At 35.3% G+C, this 19,167-nt stretch overlaps 1 protein-coding gene across 6 annotated transcripts in view; it reads right to left on the bottom strand.

The window, feature by feature from the left end:
- The window catches only part of SPPL2A (signal peptide peptidase like 2A), a 49,424-nt gene that overhangs the window by 12,172 nt on the left and 18,085 nt on the right, over positions 1-19,167 (bottom strand). For 3 of the 6 annotated variants that reach the window (XM_067029240.1, XM_067029239.1, XM_067029238.1), the window contains 12 exons: positions 18,913-19,032; positions 18,050-18,232; positions 17,535-17,624; positions 16,919-17,052; positions 12,868-13,019; positions 8,306-8,402; positions 7,545-7,646; positions 6,467-6,548; positions 5,353-5,427; positions 1,307-1,363; positions 1,058-1,111; positions 525-627 (listed from right to left, as the gene is read on the bottom strand). In XM_067029240.1, coding sequence (XP_066885341.1) covers positions 525-627; positions 1,058-1,111; positions 1,307-1,363; positions 5,353-5,427; positions 6,467-6,548; positions 7,545-7,646; positions 8,306-8,402; positions 12,868-13,019; positions 16,919-17,052; positions 17,535-17,624; positions 18,050-18,232; positions 18,913-18,990 — 1,207 coding nt within the window. In that variant the 5' untranslated portion in view covers positions 18,991-19,032. The remainder of the gene's footprint in view (positions 1-524; positions 628-1,057; positions 1,112-1,306; positions 1,364-5,352; positions 5,428-6,466; positions 6,549-7,544; positions 7,647-8,305; positions 8,403-12,867; positions 13,020-16,918; positions 17,053-17,534; positions 17,625-18,049; positions 18,233-18,912; positions 19,033-19,167) is intronic. The other 3 variants (XM_059057902.2, XM_067029242.1, XM_067029241.1) reach the window with 1 other exon arrangement.

Here is a 19,167-nt window from a genome sequence, read left to right on the forward strand (position 1 = left end):
GGAAGATAATGCAGAACTGCAATAACTGTCAGAGAAGACATGCTAGGAGAAGGTGATCAATTTCCACCACATGCTGTATTTTTTTTGCATTATAGTGCCCTACAAGCTATTGTTCTACTGTGTTTTCCTCTTGGTCATGACCTTGCTTAGTATTCCTAAACCACTTCTCCTAGAATATAACTATTATTTTATTATGATACATTTGGTAATATTAAATTCAACTTTTAAAAGGGGATTTGTTATATACTTTCTTGGGAAAGAAGGTCAAACTGATACTAGTTATTTCTTCTAAGACACTTTTTGAGCCATGGAAAATATACTTTGGTTGTTACTATTTGGGCTTTATCTTCTACCCCCCAAAACACTTTTTCTCTGTCTCTGTCTCTGTGGCTGATCCCAGCTCTAGTTATAGCCAGAAATACTTACTACAGAGTAGGTAACTTTTAACATTTGACATTTGATACTATACATTTGACAATGTTAAACCATCAGTATATTTCCACTCATTACAAACAATCGCTTACCTGGTACAATAATGTCTCCAAAACCCAGTATTGAAACTGGCATGAGGCACACACTCATTACTGAGAAATAGGCCAGCTTTGGTACTCTGATGACTACTGGTAACTGTAATTACAAAAAAAAAAAGAGGCCACCAATAAACCTCTTAGGAATCTTTACCCATATCTTTAGAAATGGAAGGATTGATATTAGAATAATTGTTTTAACATTTGAGAATTAACATTTTAGAAAAGCTTAGAATCAGAGAATATAAATTAAGCATATATATATATACTCTGAATTTATAGGAAGCTTGAAAGAAATAGATATGTAGTTTTGGAAAAACCCAACACACATGTAGGGTTAGCAGTATTAATCCAGTATCCCCATATCTAACCTTTTTCTCTTTCCTTTTTACCAAAAATAGGACTCAGGCCTTGAAACTTTTTTTTTTTTTTTTTTTTGGCAATCTGGATTTTTTTTTCCCCAAAGAAGAGTCTTGTCTCACAGGGTATGATTTAAAGTCCAATGAACATATCTGAAATACAATCCTTACTTTCTCATGGGGAGCTGAGGGTTGAGCAGTGGCTTCCACCAAGTTTCCATCATTCTAGGATGAAACCCAAGTCAATAGGTATTTAATAATTTAGAATAACTAATAAAAGGGCTATATTTTGTGAGAAATAAAGTTTTACAATACCTTAACATGCACTACGTGACCAATGAATTACACAAGAAGGCAAAATTATTAACTGGACACACACACATACACTGGCAGCCATTTGTATTTAATTGCCATCCCTACCTTTTCATTATTTCCAAAAGGTCCGGCTGCAAGTTCAACCATGATACTCTCACCATTCTAAAATTGAGAAGAAAGGTGAAAGAAATTGTTCAATCACTTAAAGAGAACAATCTTCCAGTGTTCAAGAAAGATTTGACCCCATGGCTCATGGCCTACTGTAAGCTGATGAAAAATGGGTTGTAGACTGATTTTTTTCCTAAAACGGTCTCTGTAGATAGCAAAACTTGGAGTCATCTAAAACAAATTTCATCTAGCATGCTGTTCCACTTTATCAGAGCTCAACAATTATCAGAAACTTACAGATAAACCACACAAAGATTACTCAATTGAGCTTGAGCACTGATTTATGCTGACAACTAATATCTAGCATTTCTAATGGGCTATAAATTTTAAGTGCTTTTAATTACACTATGTCATATACTATGTGTCCTTAGTCATTCTTATTAGCAATAACAATGAACAGAGACATAGAAATTTTTTATACTTAGATTTGTAATAAATATTGGTAACTTTATTTACATTCGACCTTCCGACTACTCACCACAATAACAATGAAGCCAAACTTGAAAAGACCCAGCCCTAAAGAACTTGAGAACATTTCTCTATCCTGACTCCTGTCCAATTTCAGCCCTGCCTGCTTTTTATGCACCAATCAAAACATTAACCTTAGCCGAAGTTTTTCTTTGTGTATGCCTAAGGTCTTCTTATGTGGGCTGTGTTTATTAAAAGTTATTTCCTGACATCCAAATCTACTGGGGAGAGGGAAAACATTTAGATGTAGCTAAGACTGCATGAGCACCCATCTCACACTTCATATTATGATAAATACATGCCCCAAATAGGTAGTGGGAAGATAAATAAATGCTGAATTTTAGGAAAATTTGATTGATTAGCTATACTATTTGCCATGTGGGTGCGGTGCATAGGAGAAATTACTTGAGTATTTTTAAGGAGACTTAAAAATATTTTTAAGACTCACTGATACCTGAGCTGAGCAGAAAGAAGGATAAAATCCTTAGCTACAGAAATCTTTTCCTCATGTTAAGCTTTGGGTTACAGAAGGGTTAAATCACAGGAGTTTATGAAAATAAACTAATATTAAATACATTTCTTTACAGCAAACTCCCATTATATGATTCAATTTCCAGATAGAATTCATGTTGGTTCATTTCTGAATTGTTATTTAAAACATTTAACTGAAGACCATTATTGACATCCTCTTATACATTCAAAGATATCTACCTGAGTAGCTACTATCTGCAAGATACTATACCTAGTATGGTGGTGGATGAAAAAAAAAATGAAGACAGGCTCTTATTACCTATACTCCTATGGCTACCTGCCCTGACAACTCATTAACAGTCTACTAATACCAGGGTCAAGAACATGTTTAGAATGTTTAATATTTAATCCTTGAAATTTTCAGTGAAAACTACAAAAATCAGAAATCACGTATCTAATTTTCAATTTGAGTTGCCTAACAAACAAACCAGACTGAGAAGAAGGTGTTAAGGTAAATCTACAACAGTGAACGCTAAAGAGCACTTCAATCTTTTCCAGTGGATAATATTACTAGAAATCACATTCCTAGTCCCTGGGAACAAAGAAGGAAAAAAAGATGAAAAATTCCCTAAGCACATAAGAAAGAAGACTCAAAAACATCTTTATTATTACCATATACCTTTAAAATACTAAAACTTTTAATGTGTAGCGAATGGACATAGCTTGTTGGCAGACAAGTTTGGCATTTATAAAGTGATACTAGTGTTAAAACAGAATGGAAAAATTATTTTTTAAAGAGTTTAGCTAGGGGCTTCCCTGGTGACGCAGTGGTTAAGAATCTGCCTGCCAATGCAGGGGACACGGGTTCAAGCCCTGGTCTGGGAAGGTCCCACATGCTGTGGAGCAACTAAGCCTGTGTGCCACAACTACTAAGCCCGTGCGCTGCAACTACTGAGCCCATGTGCCGCATCTACTGAAGCCCGCACGCTCTAGAGCCCGTGCTCTGCAACGAGAAAATACCGCGACAAGAAGCCCGCGCACCGCAATGAACAGTAGCCCCCACTCGCTGCATCTACAGAAAGCCCGTGCACAGCAATGAAGACCCAATGCAGCCAAAAATAAATAAATAAATAGAGTTTAGTTATAGTTTATAGCTATGTCCACTGTGCAATATATATATCATATGGTATGACTATGCGTTGACTTATGGAAATGGCTTTGTAGAGAGAGTGCTTTACTTTCATTATGAGATCTCTGATGGAGTGACTTATTGAAACATTTTTTATTTTAACCAAATAAACTGACACAAGCTAGAACAGCTTTGGATAGAACTTTAAAATATGCTTTAGTAAATTACCAATTTTTGTTATAATCCATAATACTAGTGCTATGCTTTTTTTAGGTTACTATTGCAAATGAAGTCAGTGAGCCAGATGGCTCATCATTAAAGCATGGAAAGGTGCTAATGCTTTGGGACAGTTAACTACATTTGTTACCTAGTTGCAATTTTAGCTCCCCAATGGAGCACATGTTTGTCTTATGCCATTATAGCAAATATCAGAAATGCAGAGATTTCACAGATAGCAGGGGCTAAAGAATAAAGAACTACTAGGGAAAAAAGCAGTGATTATAATATCAAACACTAAATATACAAGAGTGACAAGGGATAAAGAAATGATATAAAGTTACAAAGCAAGACTCAAAGTGGGGAAAGTGGAAGAATTAAGCAATAATTAATATGTTCATGAGACAGGAATAGGCACAAGGTAGAAAAACTGGGCAATGAAGGACTACAACACTCATCGAACACCTCTCCCTTATTCTAAGAACAGCACCAGGATTTTATTGAGGAGCTAGTGGTAAAGCTGGTAATAGGGCTTCCCTGGTGGCGCAGTGGTTGAGAGTCCGTCTGCCAATGCTACGGGACACGGGTTCGTGCCCTGGTCTGGAAAGATCCCACATGCCGCGGAGCAGCTAGGCCCGTGAGCCATGGCCGCGGAGCCTGCGCTCTGCAACGGGAGAGGCCACAACAGTGAGAGGCCCGCGTACCGCCAAAAAAAAAAACCACAAAAACCTGGGAATAGATGACCTATTTTTTAAAATTTACTTTCATTTATTCCAAGGATATTTATTGATCACTTATGAGGGTCAAAACACAGGAGAAAAGTAAAAATACAAATATGAGAACAAATATAACTTATAAGTGAAGGGACTATTATTTGTGTCACAATAATTACTTTCAAATTCATTCATAGCAGAATTTATTAAGATTTAAAATGTGACAAGTGATTCCAGATTTTTGATCAGTCAACATTCGACAGATATTTGAGTGCTATGATTCTAACCTCATGGAAAAAGTCAGTCTGAGACAATGAACAGATGGACAGAAGCAGAAAGGAAGAGCATGTGCCCCTGTGTCTAGTTTCTCCTGAGGCCAGGCCCACCCTGGCCTTTGAACATGTCCTGGGTAGATGGGACCTCTTTCATATAGAAAGGTTAGGTTGGGTTCTGGCAGTGGCAACCAAAAGAATCCTACTGATGGAAAGAGAGGATGGAATGCTAACAATACTCCCTCACCTAACTGACTAGGAAACTGAGGGCTAAGTGACTAGCAGCGCAGGGTTATAAAGTTACAGACCTACACTTTAGGTCTTCAGACTTTCAGTGTGGTGCTCTTTCTTATTCTCACACTAGGGTTACAGAAATGAAAGTAGCAATGACACTTTTTTATTCTTTTTGCTGTCTATATTCTCTATAGCACATATTTATAGTTTGACAATAAGAAGAAAAGTTACTTTAAAATGGGTAGGAAGAAAATGTATAGATATTCTCATGTTTACATCAATCAGGACAGATTTTTTTATTTAGCAGAATGGCTTAAAGGCTTAAAAATATCCTCTATTAAAAGGCCAATTTCAATGATAATTCTCTTAAGAGAATTAAAACTCAGTCAGTGGTAAACATCTGCAAAATCAATACTCTAAGAGCACGTTTAAGATTCTCATCTTTTAGCATGTTTCTCATGGATTTAAAAAATATCATACCTTTGTGATGAATGGTGTTATGAAAACAAAAAATACATCATAGAGGAGGAGAAGGCTTAGAAGTATCACACATGACTGTTGAAGAAAGAAACAAATTTAAAGGTCAAACTTCCCATATCTAAATTAAGATATATTATTTTACAAATACAAATAAACATGTAACACACATTTGAACACTTTTTAAAGGCAATTAATGTTATTACTATTTGTAGTTTTATTCTACAAATCACATTCAAACTTTTATCTGCTTTAAGTCATTCTTTCAAAAATAAAATCACTGAAGGACTTCCCTGGTGGTCCAGTGGTTAAGACTCCGCGCTCCCAATGCAGGGGGCCTGGGTTCAACCCCTGGTCAGGGAACTAGATCCCACATGCATGCCGCAACTAAGAGTTTGCATGCCACAACTAAGGAGCTGGTGAGCCGCAACTAAGGAGCCTGCCAGCCGCAACTAAGGAGCACACATGCCACAACCAAGGAGCAGGTAAGCTGCAACTAAGGAGCCCATGAGCTGCAACTAAGGAGCTGCCTGCCACAACTAAGGAGCCCACACACAAAAAAATCACTGAGTCAAAGAAATGTTCTTCCCTGATATTTAGTCTTGCACAGATTATATGAATTTGGCATATTATATGAATGATCAAAATTATTTTAGCTAGCAAATCAGTATTTGCTTGGGGTTGGCGATTAGGATTGACTGCTAAAGGGCATGATAGAGCTTTTGAAAAGAAAAGAAATATTCTCTAATTGATTGGGATGGTGGTTACAAAGTTACATATTTGTAAAATTTCAACAATTTGTACACCTGAAATGGGTGCATTATATGTAAATTATACCTTAATAAAGTTGTTTTAAAAAGAAAAAATTTGGGCTTCCCTGGTGGCGCAGTGGTTGAGAGTCCCCCTGCCGATGCAGAGAACAAGGGTTCGTGCCCCGGTCCGGGAAGATCCCACATGCCGCGGAGCGGCTAGGCCCATGAGCCATGGCCGCTGAGCCTGCGGGTCCGGAGCCCGTGCTCCGCAACGGTAGAGGCCACAACAGAGAGAGGCCCGCGTACCGCAGAAAAAAAAGAAAAAAGAAAAAAATTATTTTAGTTAGCAAAGTAGTATACTTTACCTTGAAGTTGGGTAACTTCAGTGTTTTAATTAAATTCAGACAGAAAGCAATCCCTAAGATATCCTGTAAAATCCAAGCCCACCTAAAATCAAAAGAAATTACTCTATTGTTTTACTGTTATTTTTAAATGGAACATTTCAAAAGAAACAGATCACTAAAGTAATACTGTTCAATTGGTATGATATGAGTATTCAATTACTAAGCAGCAATTATAACAGAAAAACCTTTTATATTCTCCATATTTAGTAATTTACTGTGCTAGTAGAATAATGAATACTACTACTACACTAAGAAAAAGTTGAAAGGCTACCTCAGAAGAATGTATATCAGACGTAAGTGCATATTTATCCTTAATCTTTGAATTTATACATGTCTCTTTTAAGAAAGGTAGCTCATAACAAAGGACATTGATGTTAATATACAGCCAGATAGCTAAAACATAAAGGAAATGAGAGCTATACAACATACTCTACCAGAAACTGACAATTAACATGAAAAATTATCAATTGATTATCATACCTGAAGCTGCCTAAAATTGTACGAGCTTTGCTCCCAAACTTTAGGCTGTTAAATCCTTTTGGGTATTAATAATTTTATTAATCAACTGTTAAATTTTTTTTCTGGTTATTCTTCCTGCAAATGGACAGATACCTGTATATTTTCTGAAATTTCCTTTCTCACATGAAAGGTAGCATACTCTAGATATTCTTTCATATTTTCTTTTTTCACTTAAAAATATATCCTGGAAATCACTGCATATTAATTCAGAGAGATCTTCATTCTTTACAGCTGCATTGCACTCCATTGTGTGGCTATACCATAATTAAGTATATTTTTGAAGTGTATTTCAGCTTAGATGTTTAAATCCTAATTCATTATTTCCTTCTCGAGAGAACCTCAAATCCATTAGCACAAGATCTGTTTATTTAACAATTTATTTAGCATGTTTCAAGACTATGATGTTCTGGGATAAAAGCCAAAAAAATCCATAATAATCATAATGAACAATTATCAAGGCAAGATATACAATAATCCATCCTTAGACTAATCTAAAAGCAAATACAATGAGTATTCATACCTATCTTCATTTCGAAATACAGCCCAAACAACAGCTATTGCTATGCACAGTCCAGAGAGAAAAATAAGTCTCACTTCAATGCTTTTGCCACGACACATAATCCTAAAAGAGAGATTGAAATATGTTAATTTACCCTGTAGATGAAACACAATGTTCAGTTAATGTGACAAACAAAGTTAGCCACAGTGACAAGAAAACTTTCGAAATATCAATTTAAAAGTCTTGATTTTAAGTACAACAAATGATACATAATAAAATATTTATCAGTTCAGTAGAACTGTGATGATGAAAATGCTTTATATCTGTGCTGTCCAATACTGTAGCCATTAGCAACATATGGTTATTTAGCACTTGAAATGTGGATAATGAGACTGGGTAACTGAATTTTTTTTTTTTTTTTTTTTTTTTGTGGTACGCGGGCTTCTCACTGTTGTGGCCTCTCCCGTTGCGGAGCACGGGTTCCGGACGCACAGGCGCAGAGGCCATGGCTCACGGGCCTAGCTGCTCCACGGCATGTGGGATCTTCCCGGACCGGGGCACGAACCCGTGTCCCCTGCATCGGCAGGGAGACTCCCAACCACTGCACCACCAGGGAAGCCCTGGGCAACTGAATTTTTAATTTTATTATTTTAATTATTTTAAACTAAAATAGCGACATGCATATTGGACTGCACAGGTTTAAAATAATGCTCCTATTTTTCCTTGTATTATTTTAAATTACAAAAACCAACATTATAGGCTTCCTCATAAGAGATACATACATGCATTGTCCACATGGTATCTTCTGAATTAGTGCAGCAAGACAGTTGTACAGACTCATCGCTGATGCTATGCAGAAAATTGCTATCATAACATAAACTAGAAACAAAAAAGATACTAAATTATATGAGAACAGAAAGAAACATGATAAGAAAATATTTATACAATCAATATTAATTCTTTAGCTTTTCTACTGGATCATAATACTTTCAATGCAGAGACCATACCATAATCTGAATTGGTTACTAAACTGAAAATATTTTGATCTTGAGCTTTAAGGGTGGGTATTTTATGTGTTGTTTTAGTTCCATTACACACAGGTAAGATTTCTTTAGGGGCTGAAGCTGTCTCCACATTTTCTTTCTTTTTAAAAAAATGTACTATTGGGCTTCCCTGGTGGTGCAGTGGTTCAGAGTCCGCCTGCCGATGCAGGGGACACGGGTTTGTGGCCTGGTCCGGGAGGATCCCACATGCCGCGGAGCGGCTGGGCCCGTGAGCCACGGCCGCTGAGCCTGCGCGTCTGGAGCCTGTGCTCCGCAAAGAGAGAGGCCACAACCGTGAGAGGCCCGCGTACCACAAAAAAAAAAAAAAAAAAAAAAAAAATTAATATATTTTTTAATTGAACTATAGTTGATTTACAATATTGTGTTAGTTCCAGGTGTACAGCTTCAGCTTATTTTCCATTATAGGTTATTACAAGATGTTAAATATAGTTCCCTGTACTATACAGTAAATCCTTGTTTATCTTTTTAATATATAGTGGTGTGTATCTGTTAATCCCATACTCCTAATTTATCCCTCCCCCTTCCCTTTCCCCTTTGGTAATCATAAGTTTCTCTTCTATGTCTGTGAGCCTGTTTCTGATTTGTAAATAAGGTGATTTGTATTATGTTTTGATTCCACATATGTGATATCATATGATGTTACTCTTTCTGTCTGACTTACTTTACTTAGCATGACAACCTCTAGGTCCATCCATGTTACTGCAAATGGCATTATTTCATTCTTTTTAATGGCTGAGTAATATTAAACTGTGTGTGTATATGAATATATATATATATATATATATATATATATATATACACACCACATCTTTATTCATCTAGAGATGGGCACTTAGGTTGCTTTCATAATTTGGCTATTGTAAATAATGCTGCAATGAACATGGGGTGCATATATCTTTTCTAATTAGGTTTTTGTTTTCTTAGAATAAATACCCAGAAGTGGAATTGCTGGATCATATGGTAGCTCTAATTTTAGTTTTTAAGGAACCTCCATACTGTTTTCATAGTGGCTGCACCAATTTACATTCCCACCAACAGTGTAGGAGGGTTTCCTTTTCTCCACACTCTCTCCAACATTTATCTGTGAACTTTTTGAAGATGGCCATTCTGACAGGTGTGAGATGAAACCTCATTGTAGTTTTGATTTGCATTTTTCTAATAATTAGCGATGTTGAGCACCTTCTCAAGTGCCTATTGACCATCTCTGTATGTCTTCTTTGGAGAAATGTCTATTTAGGTCTTGCCCATTTTTGGATTAGGTTGTTTTTTTGATAGTGAGTTGTATGAGCTGTTTGTGTATTTTGGATATTAACCCCTTGTTGGTTGCATCTTTTGCAAATATTTTCTCCCAGTCCATAGGTTGTCTTTTCATTTTGTTTATGGTTTCCTTTGCTGTGCAAAAGCTTGTAAGTTTGATTAGGTCCCATTTGTTTATTTTTGCTTTTATTTCTTTTGCCTTCGGAGACTGATTTAAGAAAATATTGCTACAATTTATGTCAGTGGCTCTGCATTTTCTATCATTCAATGATTCAAACTCACGTTTGTTAAAGACGTCTATAAAGTGAGTTGTAGACATCTGTGCGTATTTAATTTAAATGTAATGAATGGAGCAATTAATAAAACATTATAAATGCTTTTTAAATTGCATCTTAAGGATGAGAACTGACACCTACCTTAGATGTTAATCATGATGTCTATATTTTCCTACGGTGGAATTTATCTCTAACAACTTTATATGTGGTAAAACTAAATCCACTTAAACAAGCCTCTTTGTCTAGATACGATACTAAGGTAGTTAAAATTCACAAATGTTTTTCCATATTAGCTATACCTATTTGAGAATTATTTAAAATTATAAACATTTGATCTTGCTATTGTTAAAAAGGGGGAGAAATTATTGTACTCTAAAAGTGTTTGTTTTCTGAACTTTCTCAAAATTTCACAATGGAAAGAAAAATTTTAACTGAATTTTGCAAATTCCACTAGATTTCAGAAAACTATAACTGTTTTGTATGTGAGAAAAGACAGTAAACTAGAGACAGTAAATAAGGGATAGAAACTTTCTAATTGGTGATCTTGGACAAATTATTTTTTCATTTCCTTATCATTCATTATTGTTATTATTGGATATATATGGTAATCTGAGTAGTAAGATTGACAGTCAAAGATTGCCAAGTTGAGTTTGGTTAGTCATCCACCAAAGGTCTCCAACCCAAGATTTAAAACTCTGGTGGAAATCATGCTCTGGAGCCCTAAGAGAGTTTTAAGGTGTCTCATTCAATGTCATACTATACCTAAGAAAATGATTTGACATGAGAAAGAATTTGGTTAATATAACTATCTTTAGTTACTTTCTTGAGTATAACAACATAAATTGGTAAGGAGAACCTTAGCAATTTAGTACATTGAACATATTAAGAAATGGCAGCAATTTTAGCCATAACGAACCATTTGAAAGTATATTAAATCTTGCAATATCACACACCATTGTCAGAGTCATAATTAAATCCCATGTCCTAGGATAACCATGAGGTTAATTGATCTTCCTCCTATGTTGAAAATTACAGTTATAAGCAGGGTTAACTTTTAAAATAAGGATGAGTTTAAGGTAATTCCTTACCAAAAATGAAAACATGCTTTAGGGTAAGGTAGAAAAATCTCTTTTTTCTGTCAAAGACCATTATATTATATCAACTGAGGGTCAGACACAAACAATTGAAAGCTGAGAATTAAATCAGAAAAATTAGCTGTGCAATGATGACCTAATACAAATATCACCCTGCTATCCACTCTCCCAGCAACATATTGAAATATGAGTGATATTCAAAGAAAAATTTTTCTAATTGGAAATATATGTCTTAAGTATAGTTTTAAAACTGCTGCCATAGGACAGGAGAAATTGAACAATAAGCTGAAACTAACTTTGGGGCCTCAGTTTTCTAGTCCAGAAACTTATACTAATATTCTCTAAATAAGCATTGTAGCCTGTGGTGGTTTTTACAAAGGGTTTTTAATTCTCATCAGGCACACTCTCTTTTTCCCTCCTCTTTTTGGAGCCCTCTCCAAAAAGAGGAGGGAAAAAGAGGGCTCCCTCCTCTTTTTGCTATATGTTGGCCACAAATAGCAAATTTCCATCCTATCAGACCACTAATAAGACTGGCCAGGGGATGGGCAAGCCATTATCCTACCTTCTTAAAGGAAAAAGTATAATTTATTCTCTAGACCACAGGCAAGTACCTGTGTGTTTTTAGATGTAGTATGATCTTAAATGTTTATATAAGTAAAACAAAATTGGAGCAATACAACATCTTGGTTTGCAAAATGACAAAAAGAACAAACCACACTTTGGGGGTAAGCAGAAGCAATAAATCCGTAATTTGAATAATCTTCTATTTCATATAACTATATATAGCCACCAAGAAATCCTTAGTCTTCTGCTTAGATACTGGCCTATTACGCTTTAACTGCAGAGAGGGAAACTTAAGGGCCACAGTAATTCTTTCAAGTCATCCATGAAGAAGTGTTCTTATTTCAAGACACAGTATTATTTTTCCTTTTTTTTTCTTTAAATTGGAGTATAGTTGCTTTACAATGTTGTGCTAGCTTCTGCTGTACAGCGAAGTGAATTGGCTACACGTATATATACATCACCTCTTTTTTGGATTTCTTTCCTATCTAGGTCACCACAGAGCATTAGTAGAGTTCTCTGTGCTATACAGTAGGTTCTCATTAGTTATCTATTTTATACATATTAGTGTATATATGTCAATCCCAATCTCCAATTCATCCCATCCTCCCTTCCCACCTTGGTGTCCATACGTTTGTTCTCCACCTCTGTAGGACACACTAGTTTTTAATTTCTACTCTTTAAAATTTTTTTTCTTTTCTTTTTTAAAAATTTTTTTATTGGGGTATAGTTGTTTTAAAATGTTGTGTTAGTTTCTACTGCACAGCAAAGTGAAGTAGAGTTCCCTGTGCTATACAGCAGGTTCTTACTAGTCATCTATTTTATACATAGTAGTGCATACATGTCAATCCCAACCTCCCAGTTCATCCCACCACCACCACCCCACTGGACACAGTATTTTTTTAATTGGAATATTTTTTTAATCCCAGAGTAATAAGGGCCTAACACTTCTGACAATTTAAAAAGTTCATATCACTCTTTAACTATTCACTTAAGTTTTCCAGGTAGAATGCCTTAAAGGAAACGATAAATCTGGCAAAGTAAATAAAAAGATGTATGCTAAAAGTAGCTAATATAAAATATGATTTCTTACCCAACCATTTGTAGAAGAAATAAAGTAAGACCATCATAATACAGCAGATGACCACAAATATTACAACTGTTAGAGGACTAAAAGTAAAATATTCTTCCTTCTTTTTCCTCATTTCTCTATCTTCAGTGTTTGTCACTGCCTTCATGCTTTCCCTGCATAAACATACACAGGAACTTCAGCAAATCTCTGCCAAGTATAGCTATTTAAAAAATCTATCTCTAACACCAACTTAGATTTGTTTCTGATTACAAAGTAATATACTTAAAAATTATACACAAAAAAGAAATATTTAATCTAGAAAGTAAAAACTCCCTATAATTCTACCCTCAAGAGTTGATCTGTTATTAACCACTAACTTTTGAAATAGCATTTTTTTCTGGAGGCAAAATTGTTGAAACAGATGACATTTAGTACATAAACAAATTAATGTTTATATTATCTAATTTGGAAATTACATTGACATAATAAGTTTCAAATGATAACCAATTCTTTTTACACACTTAATATTACCAACTTGCAAATAGGAAAGTACTTTTAAAATTAGCTTCTCTTCAATGTAAAACACTAAATTCTTCTCTCAGTCAACTCAGTATTTTCTATATGTCTGTTCAGTGCTCATTGACATATTATGAAGGATTCAAAAGGAGTTCAAGACATAGCTTAGTCCTACCTTGATATAAGATAGCAAAATAGTTTCTAATTCTCCCAACAACCTTGCTGGGTCACACAGCTAATAAAAGGCAGACACAGGAGTTCAAGAGGAAAGGGTCACAAGCTTCTTTTGTTGAGCAGTGAGTCTCTGTTCTGTCACCTAATTGTCTCTTCTCAGTTATATGGAACCCACTACATACTCTTCCAGCTCCAGTTCCTTCAACTCTGGTCTACTAAATTCTGTTCCCTTTTCGTATATCCTGACCCTTTTCATCAGGTCTGGGCTCAATACAAACTTTAGGTTAAAAAAAGATTTATTTCTATGAAACTGTACATTTGCCAAACTGCTTATTTACCAACATGCCACTTTGTTATTAGAAAACTGTGGATTGGGATGGTTACTATTCTAGGCATCTGTGACACTAGGGAGGCTGCCTGGGAAAAGAGCTGGGAGAGGGACTGGGGAGAGACACACAGTACCTCCCTGAAACTATAGAGCTAGATGACAGGGTATTAACAAAAGTTTCAATGAAAGTAGTACCTGAGTGGGAAAACATGCCAACCTTTGGTATCTCTCATTGCAAACAGATTCATTTAAAGACATTTCTATCACAGAACATATATAAGCCATAATAATCAAAGAGTCATATATTCATATTCAGTGTACTAAAAAGCACCAGGCAATTTCTTGAAGGAAAACATATACTAAAATTATATCATGTTAAAATAATACAATTCATCTTTTTAAAAAATTGTACTCCTAAATCAGCTCAAGAGCCACATGCAATGAGAAGCTAAGCTTTCTTTCCTGCCATCTTGAGTTTATGATGAGAACCTGTTACAAGAAGGACTCATTATAATAGACTTTAACTCTCTACTGAAAAGTCTTTATACGGAATCAAGGCATTTTTCCCTTTTGCAAAAAGTACCTCTTTCATTTGACAGGGTAGTTCTGCGTTATGAGATCCTGTTCTGATAAATTTTCCATTCCCTAAGCCTTATTCTCTTTTCCCTTTTCTTTCAGTCTAACTCTCTTTACTTGCTAAGTAACAGTCCTTGTGTTATTTTTTAAATTAAGATATAATTGACATAACATCATATTAGTTTCAGATGTATGACACGATTTTATATTTGTATATATTGCAAAATGATCACCACAATAAGTCTAGTTCACATCCATAACCACACAGTTAAAACATTTTTTTTCTTGTGATGAGAACTTTTAAGAACTACTTTCTTAGTAACTTTCAAATATGCAGTACAGTATTATTAACTATGGTCACTATGCTGTACATTACATCCCCAGGACTTATTTATTTTATAACTGGAAGTTTGTACCTTCACCCATTTTGCCCCCGCCCCACCTCCCCACCTCTGGTAACCACCAATCTTTTCTCTGCTCTATGAGTTCTTTTTTTTTTTTTAAGATTCCACACATAAATGAGATCATTTGGTATTCCTTTATCTGACTTATTTCACTCAGCATAATGCCATCAAAATCCAGCCATGTTGTTGCGAACAGTCCTTATGTCCTCAATAATTCTACTTTTTATGAAACTTTCTTCATTTTATTACTGATTCATACTCTCTTTCTCTACACTGTCACCCCCCGCCACCAACACACACATTTAGTTCTTTCTATCTTTATCCTGCTCTTAGAATCAGCCTCCTCAATTTCAAAATCCATAATCCTGCAGGTAAAGGACATCTCCTCTCCCAATCTGGCTACTGAAGGCAACACATTCTTTGCTTTTGCCCATCATGTTTTATGAATAAAACAACTTATATGTGCTGCTCTCCCACCTCCAGTTTTCTTGAGGAGGAGCCTGCCCTGACATGTATATGAAGCTTGCCTTGCTAACTCAAAGTGTGGTCCATGGGCCAGTTTGTCAAAAATGCAGTCTCACCACGCATCCCAAACCTACTAAATCTGAATTTTTAAAAATTTTAATGAGCTCTCAAGACAGTTTGTATGCACATTACAGTTTGAGAAGCACTACTCTAGAGATGAAACAATTTACATTATAATGTAAGTATAGTGAAGATATATATTAAATGGAAAAACATTTTCAATGAATCAGTAGCTTTTGGGAAAGTATTTATAAAGTTTCACCATATAATCTAGAAAATGATTTTGGAGATCTTACATACTATGCTTTATAAAGATTAATAATGAACAAAAATAATGCTTACTCATGTGAAATCATGTGACTAATACATGCTGAAATGTGTTTTCCAAATATGTAAAATATTTTAAGCTCAATACTCTAGGAATCTACACTTGTTAAACCCTAGACTTCTCTCTTGATGAAAGTCAATCAAATTTTAGTACTTTAAGAAATTACAAATAAGCTTTATTAGCTTTGGCTAGGGTCAAGTAAGCCCTTTTGAATGGAATCTATAGATCAATTCACAAGTGAATATATCGTCATTTATGCATAAAATAATATGCTCTGAGCACAATTTTTTACTCAGAGTTATAAATATGAACTGATCCTTCTAAACTACATTGCTGGGACTTTCCTGGTGGTCCAGTGGTAAAGAATCTGTCTTACAGTGCAGGGAATGCAGGTTCGATCTCTGGTCAGGGAACTAAGATCCCAAATGCCACGGGGCAACTAAGCTTGTGTGCCAAAACTACTGAGCTCACACACCACAACTAGAGCCCACATGCCGCAAACTACAGAGCCCACGTGCTCTGGAGCCTGTGCGCCACAACTAGAGAGAAGCCTGTGCCCCAACAAAAGATCCCGCATGGCTCAACAAAGATCCCACGTGCCACAACTAAGACCTGATGCAGCCAAAAATAAATTAAATAAATAAATCTTTAAAAAATAAATAAACTACATTGCTTGCTTTAGTCTATAGCCAAAAGTACATAACTGTAAGAAGACTGGGCCTAGGTTGTTATTAAATAGAGAAATCTAAATTTCACATACATTTGTCATTTCTATGTTTAAATTAAAATATGGACATGTTTAATTAATATCCTTAGAATTCCTAAAGCATTAAATAGAATGATGAGGTCACATTGTAATGACTTAACTCAGGAGGAGCTGAAAAACTTCCCATCTTCTCTTTATTTTCTTCTAATCTAAATAAATAGGCACATTAGAATGTTAACTATCTCCACCTTTTCTGGGAGAGGTAATTAAACATTTTAATTTAAGAGTCTGGTGAAATTTCAATGTTTCCTTGCCAAAAGAAGAACAAAAGGAACCTATGACTCCCTTCTTCTCAGTGAAAAGTTAAAGACCTGTATGAGGACAAACCTGCAATCTAATCATCAGCACTATATTCTAAGAACAAGCAGAACTTTAACTGTTGTTACACGATAAAATGATTAACAAACAATTTTTAACCACTTATCTTAAAAACAATGAAGTTTAATTAAGCTTACAATTCAATTAGCCCACTCCAGTATCCTCCTAATGCCACAGCGAACACAGCAATTACAAAAATAACCACCATAGTATAGTCAAAGTTAGGCCACAATGGAGAATACATTTTCACAGTAATGTTACCTCCGAGAGTCTGAAAGGCAAAATAACAGTTAATACACCGGAATTAGTTTTTTTTTACTATAGCATATGGCAGCAATATTCCAATTTCATTCTGGAATGGACACTATACATAAGATAGCCAAGAATAACAACTGTTTTGACATCATGATATATAGTCTTTTGTCAAAATTATGAGGCTATGCTTTGGTTTATTAAATCTTGAAAGTGCAATGTTCCACACAATCACATTTTGTTCAAGGATTTAAAGTTAAGTGATATAACACAAAGATTTTTAAAGAGGTCAAAGTAAAGAAATATCCCTTCTAAAGTCAGGACTCTGAAACACCTTGTGCTCAATGGGGGGTGCATACTTTCCAAATAAAAACTTGATAGGCCTTTATAACCTCTTGTTAGCAAATGGAACATATATAATAATTTAAATTAAATATCATGGTTAAAAGTAAAAAGTTGTACTATTTATAAACTTTATCTAATATATAATTACTAATTTACCTGCTTCATATCTTTAAAGTCTTTGTGGTTTATAAATGCAATCAGTATTTTCACATCATGAAATTCAGATTTGTTCCCTGAGGGAGGAAACTAAAAGAAAAAAACATATTGTGAAGACTTATGAACTACTAGTGTATTTACAGAATAAAATACAAGTTATTCATTAAATACAAACATTACATCTTTTTAAAGTTATAAAACGAAGTTTCATGTGTTTTTAATGTTATAGTAAGAGTTCTCAAACTGGAATCCGTTTAGCATAAACTTAAACTGATACTTTACACACAGATACACACACACACATTCCTAATATGGTCTTGTCTACTTTAGGAATGGAAAAGAAACAAAATTTTCCAATTAAACACCGATCATAACCAAAATGTTTATTTAAAAAGAATCCTACCATCAGATTATTCAAAACTCAGCCTCTAAACCACACACAAAGAAGATAGTTCAATTCCTGTGAAATTTGATATCATGAACCCAAAAGAAGTTATTATAGTTTTATAACTTACGAGGACACTGTTATTGGCAACCAACAATGCTTCAGCACCTCCTGTTTGTGCAATTCTGGCTTTTTCAAGAAAATGGCAGGCTCCCCACTGTACCACAACTGCTTTGTTCTTTATTCCATCAGGAGGAATATCAGAAAGGTTGCACAGTGGTGTGGTAGTCAGATTCATTAAACTAATGGAAGTCTGGAAAGAAGAAATATCTTTAATATTATAAATATCATATTTCACCCTAAATGCATTCAATGACAAAGTATCAACATTGGTTTAATACAAAGTTCTTTTTAAAAAAAAAAATTATTTATTTATTTAATTTTGGCTGTGTTGGGTCTTCGTTGCTGCACGCAGGCTTTCTCTAGTTGTGGGGCGCCGGGGCTACTCTTCATTGTGGTGCGTGGGCTTCTCATTATGGTGGCTTCTCCTGTTGCGGAGCATGGGCTCTAGTCACGCGGGCTTCAGTTGTTGTGGCACATGGGCTCAGTAGTTGTGGCTCGCATGGCTCGAGGGCTCTAGAGCGCAAGCTCAGTAGTTGTGGAGCACAGGCTTAGGTGCTCCGTGGCATGCGGGATCTTCCCAGACCAGGGCTCGAATCCATGTCCCCTGCATTGGCAGGTGGATTCTTAACCACTGTGTCACCAGGGAAGTCCCAAGGTTCTTTTAAATTAGAAATATTTGATGACAATAAGGCTTTGAGGCAAGTATTTTTAAATTCTCGAACTTGTTTTTCTCACAGAGAGAAATACTTAAACAAAAGCAATAAATATTTATTAATCATAATATAACTAGTTTATATACTAAAACATAACTCATTCTTACCATTCAATATTTTTATGTTTATAAATAAATAGAAGCTGTGATTTACTTACTGCATTTTCTAGGGTACTTGGAAGAGCTGTCCAATGAGGGTTATATAGCATGCAGTAGTCCTTAGATGGTGAAGGCATGCCATTTCCAGATGCATGCAGGATTGCTTCCTGAGCAGCTGTCTAGGACACAAACAATAATTTTCACAGTGGCAATAATTCGGCTTGCCAAGAACTAAGGATTTTAATAAAGCTATTTATAAAACAGGTTTGACCACATTTCCTTAAGGGGGAAGGTCCTCCAATAAATTGATTTCT

The sequence above is a fragment of the Kogia breviceps genome, chromosome 3 (genome assembly GCF_026419965.1).
Source record: "Kogia breviceps isolate mKogBre1 chromosome 3, mKogBre1 haplotype 1, whole genome shotgun sequence".
Taxonomy (NCBI): Eukaryota; Metazoa; Chordata; class Mammalia; order Artiodactyla; family Physeteridae; genus Kogia; species Kogia breviceps.